The 23,736-nt window shown below is 38.7% G+C and overlaps 1 protein-coding gene across 3 annotated transcripts; it reads right to left on the bottom strand.

Annotated features, from left to right (window-relative positions):
- Positions 1-1,478: 1,478 nt before the first annotated feature.
- Positions 1,479-21,854, bottom strand: si:ch211-39i22.1 (CD99 antigen-like protein 2). Of its 3 annotated transcripts, none has more exons than XM_039600198.1 (12): positions 21,593-21,854; positions 15,506-15,612; positions 15,194-15,377; positions 14,619-14,719; positions 14,342-14,471; positions 12,348-12,398; positions 11,931-11,987; positions 9,430-9,459; positions 9,001-9,015; positions 6,323-6,439; positions 4,828-4,887; positions 1,479-4,695 (listed from the first exon to the last, which is right to left on the bottom strand). In XM_039600198.1, the coding sequence occupies exons 1-12, from the start codon at positions 21,654-21,656 to the stop codon at positions 4,667-4,669; spliced, it is 945 nt and encodes a 314-aa protein (XP_039456132.1). In that variant the 5' UTR covers positions 21,657-21,854; the 3' UTR covers positions 1,479-4,666. The 3 variants fall into 3 exon arrangements, with proteins under 3 accessions (XP_039456132.1, XP_039456134.1, XP_039456133.1); XM_039600200.1 differs by having other exon boundaries at positions 4,828-4,884; XM_039600199.1 differs by having other exon boundaries at positions 11,934-11,987.
- Positions 21,855-23,736: the final 1,882 nt, after the last annotated feature.

Raw genomic sequence — 23,736 nt, 5'->3', positions numbered from 1 at the left:
GTAATTGAAGCTTACTCATTGGTCACAACCACATGCTCATAAGACCCATAGGGCGTTGGTGTTTACCATACAAAATTGCACGCCCTGCCCACTTCATTAGGTACACCTTGCTACTAGTTGGACCCCCTTTTGCCTACATGGCTGCCTTCATTCTTTGTGGTATCAATTCAACAAAATGCTGGAAACATTCCTCAGAGATTTTTGTCCATACTGATATGATAAAATCATGCTGGTGCTGCAGATTTGTTGGCTGCACATCCATGACGACAATCTGCCGTTCCACCACATACCAAAGGTGCTGTATTGGATTGCGATCTGGTGACTGTGGAGGCCATTTGAGTACATTGAACTTATTGTCATGTTCAAGAAATTAGTTTCTGATGATCTGAACTTTGTGAAATGATGTGTTACCTTGCAGGAAGCAGCCATCAGAAGATGTATACACTAGTTATAAAGGGATGGACATGGTCAGCAATAATACTGCGGCAGGCTGTAGGATTTCAGTGATTCTCAGTAGGTATTAAGGGCCTGAAACTGTGCCAAGGAAATATTCTCCACATCATTATAACACCACCATTTGGCCTGAACAGTTGTTAGAAGACAGGATAGATCCATGTTTTCAGTTTCAGTTTTCATTGTCCAGTTTTGGTGAGCTTACATGAATCCTAGCTTCACTTTACTGTTGTTAGCTGACAGCAGCAACGCCTAGTGTGTTTTTCTGCTATTGCCACCCATCTGCTTCTAGTCTTGATAAATTGCACTTTTGGAGATGCTCTTCTGTGTAGCTTGGTTGTAACAAGTGGTTATCTGAGTTACTGTTGCCTTCCTATTACCTCAAAGCAATCTGGCCGTTCTCCTATGATCTCTGACATCAATAATGCATTTTCACTCAGAGAACTGCTGCTGATTGGAACTTTTCTCTTTTTTTGGACCATTCTCTGTAAACCCTAGAGATGGTTGTGGCGTTTCTGAGTTTCTGAAATGCTCACACAAGCCTGTCTGGCACCAACAGGGTAGCTTAAATCACCTTTCTTTTACATTCTGACATTCTGAATTTTAGCATGTCGTCTTGACCATGTCTACATTTATGTCTACATTTATTTACAAATAAATTGAGTTTCCAGCATGTGACTGGCTGATTAGAAATTTGTGTTAACGGGTGTACCTGATGAAGTGGCCAGTCTACATGTTTGCCATTAGATTTGAGCACATTAACAAACAAAACATACATTTTAGAATTAGCAATAAAAACAAACACTGCTTTGACTAATGGGAAATCTAAATACTAATGTATTTTGGCATAAACCAAAGTAATCGTCAAACTACAATCATTTTAGATGGTGCTAATTCAATTAATCTTCTGGTGACCTTGAATGTCCGTTCTACATTAATCCATTACATCACTGAAGAGTTTGTGATGTGGACCAAAGTGATGAACTGCTCTATCAACAGTGGCTAAAAATGAAAGAAAAGAAAAATCCCACAAAAACTGTTTAATTGATTCCTCAAACATTATTTACACAACTCCAGAAAAACACAAGTGCCAGATGACAAAAATAAAAAGGACAGTTCCTACACAAAAACCACACAGAATATTTAAATAAACAGGAAGTCAGAATAAGAACAAATGAACTGTCTATATGTGTGTAGTAAATCAAGATGTATACAGGATAGGAACGTGCTTCTCCCATTGAGATTACAAAAAATCTCTGCTTGTGTCGCTGTGTCGCTTTTTATGATGACATTATTGTTTGTTTTCCTATCAGGAATATTCAAGAGCATATAAGGAATAAGGCAGGACTGGTCAGTGCCATGATTGATGCCCTAGTGTTATGTGGGAAGTGCACTTCAGGACCCAGTGAGTTTACAACACTCAAGGTTTACATTCTGGTTTGAATGCTTTGTTTTGATACTTTGTATTGCTGGGATCAAGAACCTTGAGGGTGACTGTTGTGAATTGATATAATATAAATAAGACTGAATTATTGACCCGGATTGTTTGGGACAAAATGTATTGTTGACCCTGATGTCCTCAGTGCAAGCAACACATATTGAATTTTTCTGGATTATTGTATGAGTCTCCATTACAAGAAGTTATCTAAAAGAGCATCGCAGGACATTTCAGTGCTTTTGTTCACTGCAGGGCAGTACTGCATTTAAAGAAAAAAAATTGTATTTTGAAGGCATCAGTGGCTAGTCCTATTTGTATTATTATTATTGAGTGGGTATTTTTTGTGCATTGTCACCCCTGATACACTATCCACGTAGTTCAGTGTTACAAGAGAAACAGCTTACAGATTACAGGTTAAGAAGGCAGATCGCTGACACTGCGTCCGGCCCACAGTTTGTAGAGTAGAATTGATCACAGATTATTAACATTTCTCAGCTTGAGGCTAGGCTGTTAGCAACAGTCTCTGTCCTGTATTGCAGCTATATGGTGCTTTACAAGTAACACACATTACATGACCCGCAGCACTATGCAGCCTCTATAGCCATGTATCAAAGTTTAAAGGGAGCAGGGCAAGTACAAAACTTCAAGGCAACAAAAAAGACATTCAGAAGTTAAGATTTTTTGTGTGTGTGCTACATTTGGAAAAAAGCAGTAGCGCTGCATCCTTTGCATTTTACAATAATATTAACAAAATAGCACAGCAAACAAGTTGACTAAAGACAATCTGTCGGCTCCGAGGCAAGGCTGCTAAATGTAAAGGATTCCTATAAAAAAATCACAAGTGAATGGCGTTTGTAATGTGGATACATGAACAATAAAAATACACTGTTACAGCAGCTGGCTTGCTCAAATAAAGAGACACACAATGAGAAGAGTTTTACATCTGCCACCAGCGGAGGTGGTTGAAAGAGTTTAGATTGCAAGATTAGCTAAAATAACTAAGACTGCAAACGGCCTGACTGTGGACACACATACAGCAGCTGTTACGTTTGTGTTGCTATTATTTTACATGTATGAGCAGTTTAATTTAAAAAAAATGTAACTGCATAAATGACAGATTAAGAATGAATACAGAACACTCTTTGCTCGTTTTGTTTGTTATAGCCTCCTACTGGTTTGCTTGTCTTCTCAGTAACAGATGGGTAAAAAATTAAAGGTTGACCCAGCATTAAGGGTGTTGTAAAGTGTTAAGCCAGTGCACTTCAGTTTGGTGAGTCTCTGGAACTGTTGGAGGAATAAAACAATATTCTTCTGAAAAAATATTCCCTCATTATGTATTTTGATGACGTTGTTGGAGACCTGGTAGGAGATCTCTGACTGATAAGTCCATAGTTTATGGATCCCATGGTTTTCATTCTTAACAAGCGATTAAACGGTCCATCTAAATGGCTGTATTTTCATCTTGTAAGTGACTTCAGCCATCAAAGTGAAATGTTTTAAATTTAGAATAGCTCAGAACTTTGAAATTTGAAACAGCAACAAAACCATTGTGCTAAAATCTCCCTGCAGCATAAACCATTCGTTTAGGCTTTTCCTTTAATTTGTCACCCTCTATATCTTCTCTGTGTGTCTGTAGATTGCTCAAGCCAGGCTGTGTCAGTGAAAGGCACTATAGAGAAAAAAAAATGACTGCATCACAACTACACACATACTACATCAGAACAAAGTCTAATACATTACTACATGACCTCCATTGAATTTGTCCATGTCAGGTGACCATTCATCCATTTACAGAAACAACACTGGATTAGACTTTACTTCATCGTACTTTTAGTAAGTTTACACAATATATTTTCGTTGGCTTCTTTTTGGTATTTCCTAAATTAATATGACTTGAATTGTTAGGCTGTATTTGATTTGTGTCATCTTTTAATGTATTCAACCGACCGAGGAGAAACGGCAGTCACTTAACAGGATTTTAAATCAAGCCCCTTCACCTATCAGAAAACAAGCACACACATTCAGTGACATCGTTGGTCATCTAAACACATTTGACCACTTAAAAGCATACCGAGAATACTAGTCTTTAAATCCTTTACTACAGCTCCTAACCAGAATCCACAAAATGCTTGCTACTGTGTCCCCCTGTTATCCAGTTAACCTGCATCTGTACTATAGATAATTGAAAAAGAAATGTCTTATCTAAATGATTTAAAATCATACGGGCAGCTCAACAATGGCAAAAATTGTATAAAATTCCAAAGAAACAATTACAAGTTAAACACCTACAACATCAATTTCAGTTACTGGTTTATATTTACATTGAATTAATAGTAGCCGTATAAATAAAATTAAAAGGTAGGTATATAATTAATCCATTTTATGGTTATACGTAATTTGAGATTAAATCTCTTTAATGGCCACTCTGAAAAAAATTATAATAATTTGGTTTAAAGTAGAATGTTTGACCAATTATTTTAATAAATCTTTTATAACAATAATGAAACCCCTAAAGATCACATGATCTTTATCTAGCTCCTTCTTTCCACGTTTATGCACACACAAGAATGAACGGATATTATTCACACGCACACTGAGACACATCCACGCAGGCTCGTGTAGAGCAACATACAGACATTGAAATTCAGACTGAAACACGCAGCCCTACTCTGGGGCCTCACAGTAATTTAGCTCTACAGAGGATAGAGCCGAACAGTGAGATTGCCACTTTGCTAGACTGTAATAGGCCCGGGCGGTCAGGTGTCTGTTTCAGGTCTAGGAGGAGTTCAGAAGGTTGCTAAGAACTGTAAACAAAGAAAGGAGGAAAAAAATAGATTAATGGTTAACACATTTAAAGTACTACATGTAAATATTTATATCAAAAAATGTGTTCTTTACGTTTTCGTTGTGTGTGTGTGTGTGTGTGTGTGTCATACCCTGGGGATCTGACCGAGCCTCTGCTGCATCAGCTTTGTGTGGAGCCTCAGGGTCTGCTTCTAGTCACAAAGATTGACAGTCAGAGAAAAGCAAAATGAGAAAATATAACAGACGCGGCAACTCATTGCTCAATTGCAAGGTTGTACTGCCAAGTTGAATTTCGCAAGCATTTAACCAAGCAACAACCTCCAGAGCAGAAAAAATGAAGCCAACGCGCAATTGCCAAAAAATTGCAATTCCTTAAGGCTACAATTAAAAGTGAGTATATGCTCATAGATCCCCACAAGGCTTATAGTTTGAATAAAAAAGGACAGCTTTGTGAGCACTACTGTATTACCGCCTGTCTGCTAGGCTTCACTTTCACTGACTAAGATCAAAACGCAACACTCCATGCAGATGTCATTGTGGCTCCAAAAGAGCTATACAGCTATACTATTAAAGTTGAGGTTTCAAAATTAGGATTCGCAATCACTTTTTGACATCATGGTCGATATGCCCATCCTTTATATACAGTCTATGATTTAGCTAAATATTTTTTCTACTAATTAGCATCAAGTTATCGCATCCCTTCTCTCAAATATGAGGAAAAGGTATTCTTTCTTATTCCTTCAGTGTTAAACTGCTTCACCAGCTATACAGAAGTGTGAGTTTCTAAGGATCTTAATTTCTTGGGGTAATTGCTTATTATCCAAAACCATGAAAATTTGTTTCTTATTTTTTGTGTCACAGTGAAAAACTTATACCTATTGTAAAGTATTTTCATTTATTGTTAATGACGTAGAAATTGGCTGTAATTACCACCTCTACTCTTTACAGAGGAAAACTACATGTCTAAATATGTTTTGTCAAATTAAGAACACATATTGTCTATTACTCTAAATGCTCAAATTATAATAGTTACTTTGAATCTGATTAGTGGCCTGCACTTCTATAACTGGATGCCCTATTACTCATGTTGACTGCAAATGGAAACTTTGCTGAACTGGCAGTAATGGGATGCAGGATGCGTGTGAGTCGTATGTCACTGACAACAGTTCACGAGAGGGAGACAAAAGCTGAATTTAAAAGCACTGGTAAACTTGAAAACTTGTGCTTTTAGGACTACAAGAAACAAACACACACCTTGCCCACTGTGCACAGTTAGGATGGAACTTGATTTAAAGCTGAGATTCAGATAAAAGATTAATAATTTTCTTTTGTAGCGTCATTAAAGCTTAACAGATCTGAAGCTCTGATGGGGGTTGGCATTCATTTCAAAGAGCTTGGACATAAGCAGTTCTTCTATTGCTAATGTGGGCACCAAACTGAACAACAAACACAATTTTGGCTTACACTTCATTCATTGTTGATGAGGGTCAAGAAGAATTTCTCGTCTGATCAAATACCAAACCTTGCGTACAGCAGTTAAGGTAGCTACTGTATATATTGAGTTTTCCCTTTGATTTAATATTACTAATTAGTTTTCCACCAGCAACAAAAGGATCAGATAATTACCCTGTCTATTTTTGAAGCACAGCTTCTTCTGTTGATAGGTGAAGTATCCAGCGATTGCTCCCACTGCAGACACAACAATCGCACTAAGGATTGCTGCTAAAGAGCTTGAGCTGGCCTCTGTAGCACAACAAACAAACAAACAGACAAATAAAGATAAGTCATACCAGCAGAGAATGAGCAGTCAAGTTCAGCAGTATCCTATGAACATGCCACTGGAACTGCAAACCTATTGGTCTGAGCATGCTTTACAATGTTAATGTGATCTGTGAAAATCCATCTATAACAACTGTAACTGTAACATTGAGTGTCAGCACTGGGTGCCATTTTGCAGTTGAAAGAATGAATATCAATTCAGCAAAGAAGCTCACTGACATGACATAATGTGTGAATTATGCGTGTATGTGTGAGACAGACAGGGGGAAAGGGAGGGAGAGATGAAGAGCAAGCAACAGTGTGTGTGTGTGTGTGAGCGAGAGAGCGAGCTGCATCATCTCGTTCCAGAATTTTCTGATTCCTTTTCATTCGTCTGTCATTTAAACTTCCCACAGCATTCACAGTGAGCATTCACAGAAATCTGTCTGCACCTGTAACCCAGTTACTATGACAACACCAAAATGAATAGTTTTCATGCTGTGTGACAGCACACAGCCAAGTATAGGTACTGGCACATACATCGCTAAATTGTCAGTAAATGTAATTAATTGTGCATCTAAATCATTTTTTTATTAAAAAAAAAAGGTTTAAGTAACTCTATCAAACTCATTGTAATAGGTGGCAACACTATCACTACATATATCTGGCACATGATTTCATGCTGTTGTGTTTCCAACTTAAAGGCGAGGCTTTTATTGTCTTGTTGTGGCCTGAGTCGACAGCGAGACTTTCAGTGCTACAGGGGTGAAACTGATGTTGAGGCATAAAAGATAACTTCGAAAAAAAAGAATAAAAGAGGACAGGAAGTCCAGAGCTCATGGCGAGAAAAGCAAGGGAGTGGCATGAGTCAGAAAGTGAGACGAATAAAAAGGGAATGGGAATTAGTCAGTTAAATTAAGTGGAATCAAACCAGAGACTATAGTGAGTCAGAAAAAGGAAGTAAAGGTGGGTGGAAACTGACGTGTATGAGCATGAACGCGCATATACTCATCACATACAGCTGGGACACAACTGTTTCTTGAACAGAGGCATTGACATGAAATAATACTAAACGGCACTGACTATCATCGAAATATGTTTTCCATATCTTCAGTAGAGTCGCTCCTGTAATTAAACATTTGGGCACTTGTGAGTTAAACCTTGAATCCATTTGGTAGACTCCACAGCTTTTGCTTCTTTTATAAAATTATTCTTAGATGTCTTTTAAACTTGAAAGGAAGGTTTAAACATGCAAACCTACCAAAGCTACTTGACTACACATAATAATTAAACTCAGATTTGTTGCACAAAGACATAGCTTTTATAGTTTTACCTCCCTTTACCACCACAATGGATTCTAAATTGAACAATCAATATGCGATTGAAATGCTGACTTCAAAGGTTTAAAAAAAAGGTTAGCATTAACTGTTTTGGAATTACAGCCTGTTGCAGCCAATCAAAGCCACTATACCTGGTTAATGAAAACACTTTACAACATCTAGCCAAGTCAAGAACATTCTCAAGGAACTAGGTGTGCCTTTTTCAAGGTCTACAATCAAGAGATGCCTTCACGAACACAGAGGATTTACAACAAGGTGTGAACCCCTGGTTATTCTCAAGAACAAGAATGCCTGATTAGCTTTGCTGGAAACCATCTAAAACAGCCCGCAGAGTTCTGACAAACATGGAACAGATTAAATAAAGCTGAACTAGTACTACAAAGCATGGAGTAAAAGAGAAACAGCTCATGATCCAAAGGCATGTATAGCTACCAAGGGGAACGGATCCACTGGTATTTACTGATGATGTGACTGATGAGATCCCGTCACAGTGCAAATAGATATAAACACAAAGCATACTGCAAAGCTACCCAAGAGTTTCTCAAGGCAAGAAATTCGATAGGGCCAAGTCAGTCACCTGATATTAACCCGGTAGAGCATGATTTTCAGTTACTGAAGACAGAACTAAATGCAGAAAGTAAGCAGCAACTGAAGGTGGCTTCAGTAATGACCTAGCACAGCATCTCAAACAATGTGACATTTGGTGATGTCCATGGATTCGGGGCTTTGGGCAGTCACTAACTTCATTGGATTATCGCCCAATCCTCACCTCACAATCCTTATGAGCCTCTAAAAACGGGGACTATGTATAAAATGTTTAAAATTCAAAATTAAAAGTCTGACTCTTTAATTTAAAGTCCACTGAGCAGTGTATAGAGGCAAAACTCTCACATTTAACTGTAGTGTTAGAAAGACACTGAAAACAGACTATAATTAAAAGTGACTGAGATGACCCGATCAATAATGGGGTTGTAATCAGGGTGTTGCTGTGGGGCTTGAATTATTTGCTACCAGAACATTCTGGTAATAATCATCACAGTGAAGTCATGTGTATGTGCAGATTGAGAACTGAATAGATTTTTGACCAGTGAATATGGCGAGAGAGTATGGTGAAAAGTTGAGAGTCTTAGCCAACTAAGTTGCATGCAGGTTTGTGGCACACATGGATTGTTACTTTAAAACAGGAAAACAGAAGAGAGAACTCACTTTGGGACTGTTGATCTGCGATAAAGACGAGAGAACACACAAAAAGTTAGCAACACAAATACGTCACATTTAGTTGTTCATGGTAAACTGTTTGTATCCTTCTATCCGATCTGATTTGAACCTTTAATTCTACTGTTTCACATACTGAAATTCAAAAGCACAAGTTATTTCCAATAAAATTCACGGTGACACACCCCTAAAGACCTGCTTCAAACACGAGAGAGAGGCATTTCTCTGTGACTCTTGTATCCTGTTTGCATTGACAAAGGCATGCCAGTAATATCCTGTCTGTTCAGAACCACATTGGGCCTATTTCTGCTGCCCGGGCTATGATCCTATGTACGGTATTTGACTAGGATTTGCACTGTAATATTTTGCTATCATGCGTATTTTGATCACAAAGACAAACAGAAAAAATAAAATCCTTACCATCACTCCCTGAGGCACCCAAAGCAGACACTAAAGAGAGACAGAAAGACAAGAAAGGAGAGAGAAGGTATTATTTAAATGTTCTAATGATGCATGTAAAGTGTTGTTGCTGAAATGACAAAGTGGACAAAAAGACAAAAGGTGAGATTATTCTCTTTACAGTGACTTGTAACCTCTGGGGCATTAAGAGTTCTAAAGTTTCTGTTCTAACTAAACTGTACAAACACACACACACGCTCATGCATACACACAACGTTGCATGAAACATCCCTTATGTACAGTTACAAAGATGGCAAAGATACTTTTATAGCATCAGAGCGATAAAATATCTCAGAGAGAGAGAGAGAGAGAGAGACAAACACTTTCTCTAGCTCTTTCACAACCTGATCTTTGATTTTATCCACACTCAAACAACCCTGTTATCTCCTTCTGCACTGCCTGTCTGTATATGTCTGTGACATCATCCTTGCCCTTTACTTGCTTCGACTTGAAGAAGCTGCTAATAACAGAGTACTAAAGAGGAGTCTTTCGCCCTTCGCAAGTATATAAATAATTATACTACTTTTGAGTTTTCAAATTTCAGGAGGGAACTGAGAAGCTGCTTCAGGAAAATCTGCTGTTCCCACATTTCTGTCATATTGCCGCAAGGTTAGTGATTAAGCTTTTGTAAAACAAGTCAGTTCAGCACCTTGTCATGGGAGCAAGGCACTGAACCGACAGAGAGACAAGAGGAATGAGAAAAATGTTTTATCAAAACCAAACTAAAATGTTTTATCAAAACAGGACACAACTAAATTCAACCTTTACTATCTTCGTCTTTCCCCTTTTGATTGTTATGCTAACTGGATTGTAAACAAAATTATTCTTATCAGAATTTTTATCAGATGTTTATGAATACATATCACAAATCTAAGACATTATTACATGGTGTTTCAGTCCCCCTTTCATTAGATTTAGATGAGAGCTGCCAGCGGCTCGAGCTCAGTCACATTTAACTACACAGTAACGGTTAGCATTTGGTTTGACTTAAACGAAATCATGCATAGTTTATACACTTCTTGCTGGTTATGTTGTACAGGAGGTGCTAACAGTATGAACTAATTTTACACTGAAATGCATTAGTGTTAATATGAATACATTCAGTGGTAGATGTACTATACAGTAGGCTAAACACCCACTAAAATATTGACCACTATTCACAAATAATAAGTACTCTAAGAAGATTCAAATCCCAATTTAACCCTTGCTCAAGACCTACTGTGAATGTGGTGCATTAGCCCTGTTGTACCAGGCTCTAGAGCTACCAGAGGACCATCTCAAACCACAGTCTGTGATGCAGTTTTCAAGTGATCAAGTGCTAAAAAATGTTTGGTAGAGGAATAACTTTGTTATTTTTTGAACCTTTATGAAGATGATGACAGTCTTGTCACTAATTTCCCCTGTAATATTTTACATCTTAATGGCTTTAAGGCTCTAATTTCACCACTTAAAAATAATAGATAATTAGATCATGGCAGCTATCTAATTAAAATGGTAAATGGCCTGTATTTGTATAGCGCTTTACTTAGTCCCTATGGACCCCAAAACGCTTTACACTACATTCAGTCATCCACCCATTCATTCACACACTGGTGATGGCAAGCTACACTGTAGCCACAGCTGCCCTGGGCCACACTGACAGAGGCGAGGCTGCTGGACACTGGCGCCACCGGGCCCTCTGACCACCACCAGTAGGCAACGGGTGAAGTGTCTTGCCCAAGGACACAACGACCGAGACTGTCGGAGCCAGGGCTCGAACCGGCAACCTTCCGATTACAAAATGAACTGCCAACTCTTGAGCCACGATCGCCCCAGTAATTAAATTGACATTTATTAACATAAACCTAGTTAACTGTTATTTTCTTTTAAAATAAACATTGGGGTAAAATTTTTGTTGCCCACCATGTTGGCAAAAGCCTCAACTGGATATACAAATACAACTATTCATAGTTGATCCCTAAGATCTACAGCCGCTGTGGTAAACAGGGCTAATCTCATTGTACTGGTTGTGTTGTTTCATATCTTTATTTATTCTGGACGTTTTCAGTGATTGGTTACAACACTAAACTGAATTTTAATTGTTATGAGCAATTACTAACCACCTAAGTCCTGGTGTGTTACCACCCTCTTCTCCACGGGACTTTCCTGGTTTAACCCTGTGTATAGTAAAACAGTCAATAAATGGATGAATAAATGGATTAATCAATCAATCAATCAATCAATCAATAAGCCTGTTAGTCAATTAATCTTGCCAATGTGTTTGTGAAAACATTGAAGCAAAAAGCATATAGCCCTCCATGTTGATGGGGATGTAACAGTTGATCCCTAAGATCTACAGTCGCTGTGGTAAACAATGCTACTCTCTTTGCACCGTTTGTGTTGTTTCATATCTTATTCTGGACATTTTTGGTTATTGGTTACAACACTAAACTGAATTGTGATTATTATGAGCAATTACTAACCACCTGAATTCAGCTGTGGTCCCATCCTGCTCTTCACGGGAGTGTCCTGGTTTGACCCTGTATATAGTAAAACAATGAATGAATCAATCAATCAATCAATAAGCCTGTTAGTCAATCAATCTAGCCAATGTGTTTGTGAAAACATTGAAGTAAAAAGCATGTAGCCCTCCATGTCGATGGGGCCATAACAGTTGATCCCTAAGATCTACAGTCGCTGTGGTAAACAATGCTACTCTCGTTGCGTCGCATAGATTGTACTGATTTGAGATTTCAATCAAAACTACACTTTAGGCTAAATCTCCATCAGTATCTGTTGGTGCTGTATTGGACAGGTACTTCTGTGCATCTCCATTTATTCTGATTATTGATCAATAACAACAATAAGGTCAATAGCAATTGTTATGAGCAATTACTGACCATGTGTTTCCTGCTCTGCAATTGACGTCTTCTCAATGTTAAACCCTGGATCTGGTAAATAAACAAATAAATAAATAAATACATTCACACATACACACATAAACATGGTTGGCAGAAATACAAAATCAATCACTGTACAGGAATTTTCCCATCCTAGAGGAATTTTATCTAGATAATGCCAAAACATATTGAAACACATGTAACACACTGTAACACTCTGTTCTCAGTCCCTCATGACCCTCGTGAATGCCCTGCAGAGGTGTTCTCAGTGCTGAAATACTGAAACACAGCCAGCTCCAAGGGTGTAACTGTGATCTTGTGAACCAATGTTGACTTAGATTAAGGGATATTGTCTGTCACGAACAAAACCTTACCCTACTATATATTTATTGGGGAAAACCCAAGTGACTTAAACAACATGTGGGACTCAGTGTACAGTGTTAGGCTGGGCAGGGCAGGGTGGGGTGTGATCACCGCATTAATTTATCACTGATAGAAACCTCAGTGACCTATTTTCTAGGGACCTATTATTTCTGTTAATAACATCATGACAACAAATACAATTAAAATACCAAAGTAATTTATTGACAGGATGGATTTTAAATAACAAACCTACATTACTCTCATTCTGACCCCCACATATTTTCTTCTAGTCTGAATAGCTCTTCCAGGGTAATTGGTCCTAATTACTAACTTCCTGTCCCATCTCACTGCTTGCACTTCTAGGGACAAGCTAAGCTAAAGCACAATGTCTCCATCTAAAAAAGGCAAAGCCAAACATAACCTTAGAATAGGACATACTGACATGAGGTCAGCATAACATTTAGTATGAAAGAGCACGAACTCCAGTTTGAGAAAGAGAGTGTTATAAGATAAATAGAAATAAATTAAGGGAGACACTTCTATTTTCATAAACCTTTACTCAGGTCATTTGGCAGGCTCATGACATTCATAATTTAGAAGATAAAATCAGCCAAGCCAAAATCCCACCTCAGAACCTTCCTAAGGGAATAGTATTTCTTGATAGAAAGGCACAGATGGATTATTTTGTTCAGAAAACAGGGAGTAGCAGAAAAAATTATACAGTACATTACACCTTAAAAAAAGCATTACAGCATGTACATATTTTTTAATGAGTGACAATGCAAAAGTTCTGTCAGGAGTAATTTAATTAGTCCCAGAATCAAAGAATCTCTCAGTTGAGATTGAATCTCAAATTTAAAATATGTAGTTATGACAAAAATCTAGAAAGCAAAACTGCAAAAATGAAAGGCATTCTTCAGATCTGTTTGATTTGAAGTGTTTGCTCAGGGACAGGCAGCGCTGCCGTGTATTCAGAGATTATGGGAAAACCCCAAGATTCAACTGATCATCTTAAGGACAGCTCTAAAAACAATGTTTCTGCTCAAACCATTTTCAAGCTATGCAGATCCTCTTCTGTCATTTCTGTAATTATTTAAAATGCTGTAAATGAACATTTCTGAACATCTACTTAACAGGTAAACTTCTGTGCATTTCATATAACTGAATTTAAGGAAAATAAAATGTTTTTAGGTCTTGTTTAGAGGTTATATGATCAAAAGAATAAGGAGCCATAATGCCAAATAATAACCGACCTGCATTTGCAAAGGGCAAATACAGGTATGTTTATTGTCTGTATGCTATTATTTGTGTATATATGAGGCATATAAAGGTATCTTTATACTACTTATTATGACTTGCAGTCCTACTCTCACACAAAATACATGCTTATACTGGAAACAAGGGACAGCACATGACGTTTTACTAAGAAGTTTGTGTAATATCCCATCATAAAAGAGACTCAAGAGATGGCATCATCTACAGAATACATGTGCTTGGCTCTGTTTACAACTTTTTATCTGTGGTCTTAGCACTGAAGTTGATACTCATTGTCAAAACTCAGGTACATTTTCCATATTCATGAATGCATGTGCAAGAGTGTGCAAAATACGTACTCGAATATCTATACTTACTCATAGTGACAGTTTCATCTGCGAATGTTGTAAAATCATCTGTGGATGACTCTTCATTAGCAGATGGATCAGTTGGTGCCTCCTCATTGGCTTCTAGACCTACTGTTGTTATGATGTCATGAAGTCCACTCTATTAAAAAAAATATCATAACACATATGAACCCATAGTACAGGACACATTTACTCACTATCATCGCAGCCTATTAATGACACCTGTAAAATACAAACCTTAATAGGTGTGAAAAAGAAGTTTTACTTTTTAAAAAATGGTATTAACCTTGTCTTGAGCAGGTGTTGTATTCGCATTTGTGGTGGGTTGCTCCTCCTCATTAACTGCTGTTTGCGTAGTTTCTGGAGCGTCATCCTCAGAATCAGCAGCTGGCCATGGATAGAAGTGAAACAGAAGTAGCGAAGCATTAGATCACTGATTTTTCCTTTTATAGCCCAATTACCACATTCTGTGGCATGGGCTTTTAGGGCTTGTTTTGCTGCACAGTTAAAAACAATATAAGAAAGACATGTAAGAAACATTTTACATTACAATAGCCATCCCTTCAAAGTTACATCATTTTTTTTGATGTAATAGTGCAAAAGTTGAACCTGCTTTTTGCTACAATGAAGAATGAAGATTTTTATTTTTAATAAACTGCAGCTTTGCTGTGAGATATTAACTACCTGAAACATTTTACAGCAAGAGTGGTAAAAAAAAGAATAAAAAGAACAGTGTAGTATGAATGCCAAGTATTAAAAAGTGAGGAAACTGACAGCAGTTTATTTATCTAACAAAAAAAGAGAAACAAAGAAAGGCACCATGTTCCATTATTGCTTTAAATGCGCATATATGAAATTCACCTTGTGTGGTTGTAGGTGCTTCAGAAATAACTGGTTCTGTTTCTCCAGTCGTAGGACTTGCTGATTCCCCCTCCTCACCTGCAGGAGCATCTGTAGCCACTGGCTCTGTGCTTACATCTGCAGCATTTGCTTCTTGGATTAATTCAGTCTCAGGGTCAGCAGTGGGCTCAGGCTGCAATACTTCCTGTTTGGCACAACATTTTATTTAAATAAGCAACAGCCCATGTAACGCTAGGAGAGATTTTCAAACGGCTGACAGGGACCCAGGACTAAACAGCTCAAACCAAATAACAAAATATCTCAACTTCTCACCTCAGTTGCAGTGACTGCCTCCTCAAGGTTATGTTGGTCGATGACCTCTACATCTGCTTTAGATGTGGGAGTTTCAATAGATGGCTCTACTGTTGGGATTATATCATCTGCACAAAGTTAAGTGAAAGTCAGAGAATAATACAGTGTGGGATTACATACTGACAATCAGTTTGAAACAGATGGGAAAAAAGCCAATTCATGGTGCCACAGCTGGCAGAACCTGTGCAACAAGCTTTTTTAATCAAACAATAAAGGCAGGCATGGCGACTCAAAGTCCACCTCAGTGTCTCAAAGAATATTTTCCCATGCTTTTGAACCCATAGAACATCCCGATGATACAATTCGCTATTTTGTACCTTTTCTATTTGAAAACCAATGCAAGGAATATCGCATTGGTTTCTAATATAATAATATATATAATAAAGTTTCTAATATATACTAAAAAGCTATTACAATTTTGGCATGATTTGTGTAACCGCTGATTATTAAAAAGCAGCATGCCTTAATCGCCTTCCATCTGCTGTTCCTCTAAGTCATTAAAATCATCTGAGTGGTGTTTAAGATGACACACACATAAACTCAGAGCCACACCCTGGCCTGATTGGTGCCTGATGCCACTGATTCAGCCAAAAACAAACAAAAAAAACCCGCTTGACATACACATCGATCACTTGTGACCTGCTTCCACATCAACTGCAGTCTTAACCTCAGCTCTGGCATTGCAACTCTGTGCTAATGAGAAAATGACAAAGATGTGCTCTTTGTCAGTCTGTGTGTGACAAGCAATGTGTGCGTGTATGCCTGTGACATTCCCCCGTCGCATGTGACAAGCTCAAGCAGTAAAGTGATCTCTGGCTTGATTGTTCTTTGCTTGCTGACGTCAGCAGCACCCTGATGCTGGTTTATCTGAGCAGATCTTTCACAAAACACCCAATATTAAGGCAGGACTGATTAAAAAAATCAAATCAAATACCTCTACCACGTTTTTTTAAGAGCTATTCATTGCAGAGTGGATTTTCAATAAAGAATCACTGGGCTTGCCAAGTGAGATTGTATCAGAATCAGCGAAGCCTGGAGAGAGAGCAGCAACACATCTGAAGTATTTCCATCAGGGTGAAAATCTTTCAGTGGTAACAAGTACTGGCTACACCCTGAATCCATTCATCCACACAAACATACATTTATATAGCAGGAAAAAAAAAAATTCACACACACAAACAAAAGCAAGTGCACACACACTGCAGCAGGAATATTTGACATGCAAACTCTCATGCACCACTGAATGGTTCCTGAAACCATCATAGAAAAAAAATCTCTTTGTTCCACTGAATATCACTGCACCAGCTTAACAAACATTAATCAGTTTCCATAAAGAGTCATATATTGTGCGCATGGATCTGTGTGGTATGTATCAATTTCACTATCTTAATCAGTTGTTTGGAAATGACTGTCTTCATCAAAGATGTGCTGTAGCATGCCACTTCAGGCTAATGGGGTGGAACAAAGTTAAGATTGAAGTTGATGAGTCTCACCAGAACACCTATGATGAGGCACGGAAAAAACACTACATTCATCAAACTGTTCCTCAGACAGTTGTCAGTAACCTTCTGCCACAATCTTATTAATAATCTCTCAAACCATTAACTCTGATAATGAGTCTCTATTTGTGTGAGAACGCAGTGTGTATGAGACATGAGGATATAATATAATTTTCCCAGTTCTTGTGCATGTGTGTTTGTGTTTATGAGTGTGTGTGTGTGTGTGTGTGTAGAGGCTACCCCTCTATGCAAACTCCTTCTTCATAGAACATTCTGTTCCCATCTATTAGTTTGCCACTTCCTCATTTAACTACCTCTCCCACAAGCATTGCCCCGTCCAGCAACACTTACATGCATGCATACAAACTCATGTAATGTTCCCTCCTCCCCTCCTGTCCCCTATCATGCAAACAGCTACATGTTCACACACGTGTGAAGTTCATGTGCACACATGTTCCCATTCACCCTCGCTCTCTGAGTAAGGGGAGCCCTGTTTTGTGTTAGCACACCAGTGAAGCCAACTGTTGCACATCCCAAGCGCTCTCACTCCTTTCCTTCTCTATCACCCCTTCCCTTTTACCAAGTCTCAACTCTCTCTCTCTTTCATTGCCGCTACTTTCCCTTGAGGCTGATGAGTCATCTGTGTCTCTGACATGGCCGCACGCTATTGTGTGGGGCAAAACAACTGTGCTAAACTGCAAAAATGTCCCCTGAGAAAGAAGCTCCTAAGTTAAACCAGTTCACCCATGTGGGAACGTATCTTACTATCAATTAGACTGGCGGAAAAATCTCTCTAACAGCACCTAGAAGCTCATTAATTAACAAAAATTAAACTGTAATAAAGAGAACTTGTCTTGTTGGGTTTATGCCGTCGCTGTGAGTTGCTGGAAATGAATACCGCCACTATTAATTTTATTATTATTATTGATTAGACTGCTGATTGATTTTTTTCAAATACTGACTAATTTAATTGGGTAACAGAATGAAAACAGATGTGGGAAATCTGGGAAATGCCTGATATAATTTCATACAGCCCCAGTGACATGATCAAATGTCTTGTTTTGAATATCTGTGCAGCTACAAATGGCAAGTATTCAACATTTTAGATATAAGTGAATTATTACTTGATCTTTCAACTGCCAACTACATTTATTGGAAAAGACATATTTCTGCCTATAACTCCTGGCAAAGCGCAACTTCTAGCTCCGTGAGAGAAATTTTATAAGCATCTTTCCAAACAGCTCATTTGGAGTCCATCTTCACCTTTCCGTGTTACATAACCGGCAGTTTGCTTTACTACTTTTTTATATGACATGTATCTAGAAAGAAGGGTGACTGATAACAGCCATCTGGATCTATGCCAAAATGTAAGAGTTCATTCTGAAGTATGCTGTACCTCGCCTATATAATCAACCAAGATGAAATTTTAATATAGCACTTAGGATACCAAAGTGATATGGGCATCAGCTTTGTCATGGTGGCAATCTGGCATAAATCAACATGCTTTAAAAAAACAAAAGACACAGAACTGTTGTGACAAGGAATCAGGAAAAGTGGTTCTTGGGAAATAGGGTACGAACTTTAATTAAAAGGAAATTCCACTTAAATATATGTGATTGCAAAGCATGCCACATAGAGGTGTGCTTCTTATGAACAATTAATATACTGTGTTAAATAATGATGTTTCTGTAGTTTACACCATGTTAATTAGTTTAAATTTTTTCAATGATATAGTGTCTGTGGGACGGTACAAAGAACCGGCCCACATTTAAACAGGTTTAAGACCTGAATTTTACAAAGCTTTAAGGAGCAGAAGTTTGGGTATGATACAGTAATTTTCACGGGCTGTATCTGCGACTCATTTTTGCGACTCGAGTTTTTTGCAGTAGTCCAGATCATAGCTGCTGGCCTCGGTTATTACAAATTAATTTTCTATGCCAGCTTTTTGAAACAGGCAGCACTTTTTTTGTCATATCATATCATAATTTGCATGTGCTATGGACATTAGTGAAGTGCCTCGATAGTGTTGTCGTTATACTACACGTGAAAATGTTCACGTGCTCGTTCGAGATCAATAAAGAAAAACACAAATCCTTGGGAGGGTTGTGTCAGGAAAGGGACTAGTATAAAAATTTGCCATATCAAAGATAGCAATCTATACACTGTGAAAAGCCCCTTGTAAAGAAATGACTAATAAACTTATCTTATGTTATCTTATCTTATCGTAGAAAGATAAATAACATGGACAGTTGGGAATTATACTAGTATGTGGATTGAAGTCCTGTTCATTATGTCCAATGATGGAACTCCTTATCTTGGCATTTTATATTACGTCCTAGCAAGCCTGACAATAAAAAGCTGAATTTGTTTTAATTTCTATTACGTTCTCTTTTTGTTTGTTTTGGACACTGAAGAAGAGTAAAGGTGTTTTTTAATGGAGTTTTAGTTATGTAACACACAGGACTGTGCATTACATAAATTGGAATCTGAAACACGTTACCAGCACCATGAAGTAAAAAAGGACATTACTTTCGAGCTTTTCTGGTTCCTGCCATGAGATTTTGTGCGATTTCCTGTGTGTAGCTGAATGAGTAATAATGCGTGTGCTTGCCCTGCCTTATAAAAATACACATGAGCTCGTTTGTGCATGTGTGCCAGCTGACACAGGTATGGTTCTATTGTGTTACTATGGGATAGAAAGTGCTGTGTTTACCCCAATCATGTATGTCTTAACAATGCCCCCATAGAGATAATGCATGTGTGGAGTGTTTGTGTGCATGGGTGTGGGTTTCCCTTATCCACCGAAAGAATGATTTATGTGTTGGCAGTTGAAGGTGTAAACACAGACAAGTCTGCACACACACACACACACACACACACACACACACACACACACACACACACACACACACGCACACACGCACTCACACCTGGCTCACATCACAGCTCTTTTTTCTTTTATTTGTTTCTAAGGCAAACACATGTTCTCTAGCTGAATTGTGCACACCGATAAATAAAGCACAGCCATGCTCCCACATGTTCTGTACATTAAACTTCTACCCCACTCCCACCTACACATACGCACACATATGCTAAGGGCCCTCGGGAAGCGTAAGGCGCTGAGACTAGTTCTGTAGATGGGTGTTGTCTACAGCTGGTGCTGGATCTAGTTACTGACACTCCCTATCATTCAACTCTATAAATCGCACTGTAACTGATGTGCACATATACAGCTGAGCTAGTGCCCCATCTTTTTTGGTGTGACTAAGAAATGGTGTGCACACATATGCAAGTCAGCAAACACACCCATTGAGATTTCCTGTGATTGAGTAGTCCAACATCTACTGAGTTTAAAATCACATTAAACCTCTGCAATTATGGACAAGGTGTGTGAAAAGAGTAAAGGGGAGAAAACCTCTCTCTTTCTCTGTCTGTGTGTGTGTGTGTGTGTGTGTGTGTGTGTGTGTGTGTGTGTGTGTGTGTGTGTGTGTGTGTGTGTGTGTGTGTGTGTGTGAAGGTGGTTCCTCTCTGATGGTTTATCTGGTGATAACCGGTAGAGTGAGATTTTGCCAGATTGCATCCATGCGCACCAACGTCCAACTGAATTTTTTTGCATAAGGATAATAAAACTCATTTGTCTCACTTTTTCCTTGCTTGTGTATCCTTGTTTTCCCTCTCAATCAGCTACATTGTTCCTTTATCTTTTGCCAAAAGCCGTCCACTTTTCTCTTTATTTTTTCCTCACTTTATGTGTTTTTCTCAATGCTTCTTTCTATTCCTGCGAGTTTTACTGCACATTTAAACAATCTGGAATCATTGCATGTGCCGCAGGGAAGGGCAGAGGCCCATGGGCCAGCTGAAGGAGAAGGGAAAGGAAGAGGAGAGAGAAAACACGAAGAATGAGAGATGCAGAGAGGAAAAGAATAGATGTGGCTCAATCACACATTGAAACAGAATGGGGGAAATGAATAATTATAATTATTTATGTAACAACAATGGAACCACCACACCCCTATGGACCTAAACTCCAGTCCAAAAAGAAATGGCCACATTACAAGACACACCTTTTTTTAATGATGATGTCTGGGATACAAAGCTAGAACCCCAATATAGTAATAAAGATGGAGGGCTTTTCATTCGCTCAGTCAGAACTGATAATAACAATAATAACACAGTTTTTTTTTTAATCAGCTAAAGGTTAATTGAATTGAAACGTGACAGGGATTCAGGCAGACTGGCAAAAGACAGTGGTAATTGTGCTCACACAAGCAAAGGCAAGAGGAGAGAAAAAGAAAAGGAGAAAGACAGGTGAGAGCCAGAGGGGAGTAAAGGTGGGGGGAGAAATGGAGGCAGTGAGATAATGACCAGCACAGTCAGTTAGTCAGACATACAGACAGACAGACGGGGGGAGAGACAGACATAGATAGATAGATAGATAGATAGACAGATAGATGCGCAGATAAAAAGATGGATAGAAGCCACCATGCACACTAACACATGAAATGTGCTGCTGAAGAAAGCGCTGAATTAACTGGAAACAAATTATTACCTTGTGCCTTGGCGTGCGTAGCCAGCAGGCTTCCTAATAGCAGAATCCACAGGTATGACATCATGGGAACACGGCTAGGCTGCGAATAAAATCGGGGTTCAATCTCCCTTTTTTCGCCCTTCAACAATGACAATTAACTGGCGTGGAGGTTTCAGGTAGATCTTGAGGGCGTGCTCGCGTGTGTGCCGGTGCGTTCTTGCGCGTCGGATCAATCCAAGGTGTTCAGATGCTCAGGCTCAGTGCGCGCCGCCGCGGATCCGTCGTCCCCTTTGTCTGGATTGGGAGAGAGGGTTCGGTTTTTATTGGTAGGCGGTCTCTTCTCTCAAATGAAGGGAGGCGGACTGACTGCTAGGTACGTTGCTGTGCTGGCATTCACATGACTTTCCACACTAATTAGTGGGCTTTTTGTCTGTATCTCTCTGTTGAGTATTGCGAGCATTTCGGGTGCATACTCGTCCCCGATTAGTGCCGATTAGGACTTGTGTCATTCATGATAGCAGCCGCCGTGCAGTATTTTAACTCGAAAGTGCCACTAATGGATATAATTGTGTCATTCATTAATTTTATATAGAGGGTCCAGTAAGACATCGAAAGGATCTATCTCTTATGTGCTTTGGTCATATCTGTGGGGATGGTACTGAGTTGGGTAGGGTTAGGGTTGGGTAGTGTCATCAGCAGTTAGATAAGAGCTGTATAAACATATATATCTTGTAAAATGTACTTTGGTTACCATGTTACCTAATATGACGATTGCCTTTAAAATAAAGCAAAAAACCCCAAAACAAAACAATGTTGGTCCCTGAAACGACATACAGAACGGCTGTGAGATGAAAGCCAGGTTTATACAGAAAACATTAATAAACCTGTAACCATCCAGACGGGGAAGACAACACTGCACCTGCGCCTCACTCTTTATCACAACTGCCTCAAACACTCATTTCCTTTCAAAACCAATGGTAACCAGATAACAAGCAGGCCACGATTTAACCACAGAACAGTAACAGCCAATAGCAGCTCTGAGCTGGCTCTTATGAAAGCCACATAAATATCTTGTCGATCAGGCCATGCTCAATTTACAGGCAACGTTTCAGATCCAACTAACATTTAATAACAGGTGATGTTTGTTGTATGGTGGCAGAGCACGAAAGGCTGGTCTCAGATATTACCAAAACCCCAACAGTATGTTTCCAGCCACAAACTTTTCATCATGTCTAGTTTCTAGGTTGGGTTTCTGCTCTCTTGAAGCAAAGAAATAACCAACTTCCTTGGGCTTTCTTCATGAGTACTGTAGGAGCAGCATACTGATTCTAATGATGTTTCATGGGAAATTCAGTTTTGCATAGCCATTTTCATGTGCAGTCACTAATCTGTGGTCAGGGACACAACCTATGCAAGATACATGCAAGATACATGCAAGATACACACACCATACACTACTAAAACTTGCTTAAACTAATAGAACTTAAATAGAAAATAAATAAAAATAACAGAGAACCCAGGAGGTGCTGCAGAATCCTCAGTACCCCTGCTTCACATGGCCTTGGCTGAGACACCTAAAGGGTTTTAGTTTTGTTTTCTTACAGCTGCGTATCACTTCTTTAAAGATTCCCACATAAGCTTAAAGTCATGACTTAGATTGTCTATTCTGCGTTTTTAAACTTATGCTAAGATTTAAGATTAAGTCTGTAATTTGCTTCAATTTATTAAAAATATAATTTTCTGAAGAGGACAGAAAATCACTGATGTAAGCCTTAGGTCTGTTTTTGAAGTTAAATTAATGTTAGGTTTCCATTTGAGAAAACCACACATGACCTCATGCACACCAACCAACCGACCAGAAGGTGGATCCGAAAGGGGAACATTTTCCTTTCCTCACCATTTTTAAAAAAACCTTTCCTCTCTGCCAAAGTGAAATGCGTGTGCTTTTATTAATCCACAGGTGGCGCCATTAATTCACTTCTTAATAAACTCCAAATGTTCGGGGCTGTGTCCAGATATAAAAACACAGAAGACAACATTCCACCATCAAGGGTAGTTTGTGGACATTTTTCATGAATTTTACACATTTTGTGTGCTGTGTAGTACATTTGCATGCATTTGCCACATGTACCCACTAAAGACAATAGGAGCAATTTGAGAAAGTA

The sequence above is a fragment of the Oreochromis aureus genome, linkage group 16 (assembly GCF_013358895.1).
Source record: "Oreochromis aureus strain Israel breed Guangdong linkage group 16, ZZ_aureus, whole genome shotgun sequence".
NCBI lineage: Eukaryota > Metazoa > Chordata > Actinopteri > Cichliformes > Cichlidae > Oreochromis > Oreochromis aureus.
This window is presented reverse-complemented; position numbering and strand designations above follow the sequence as displayed.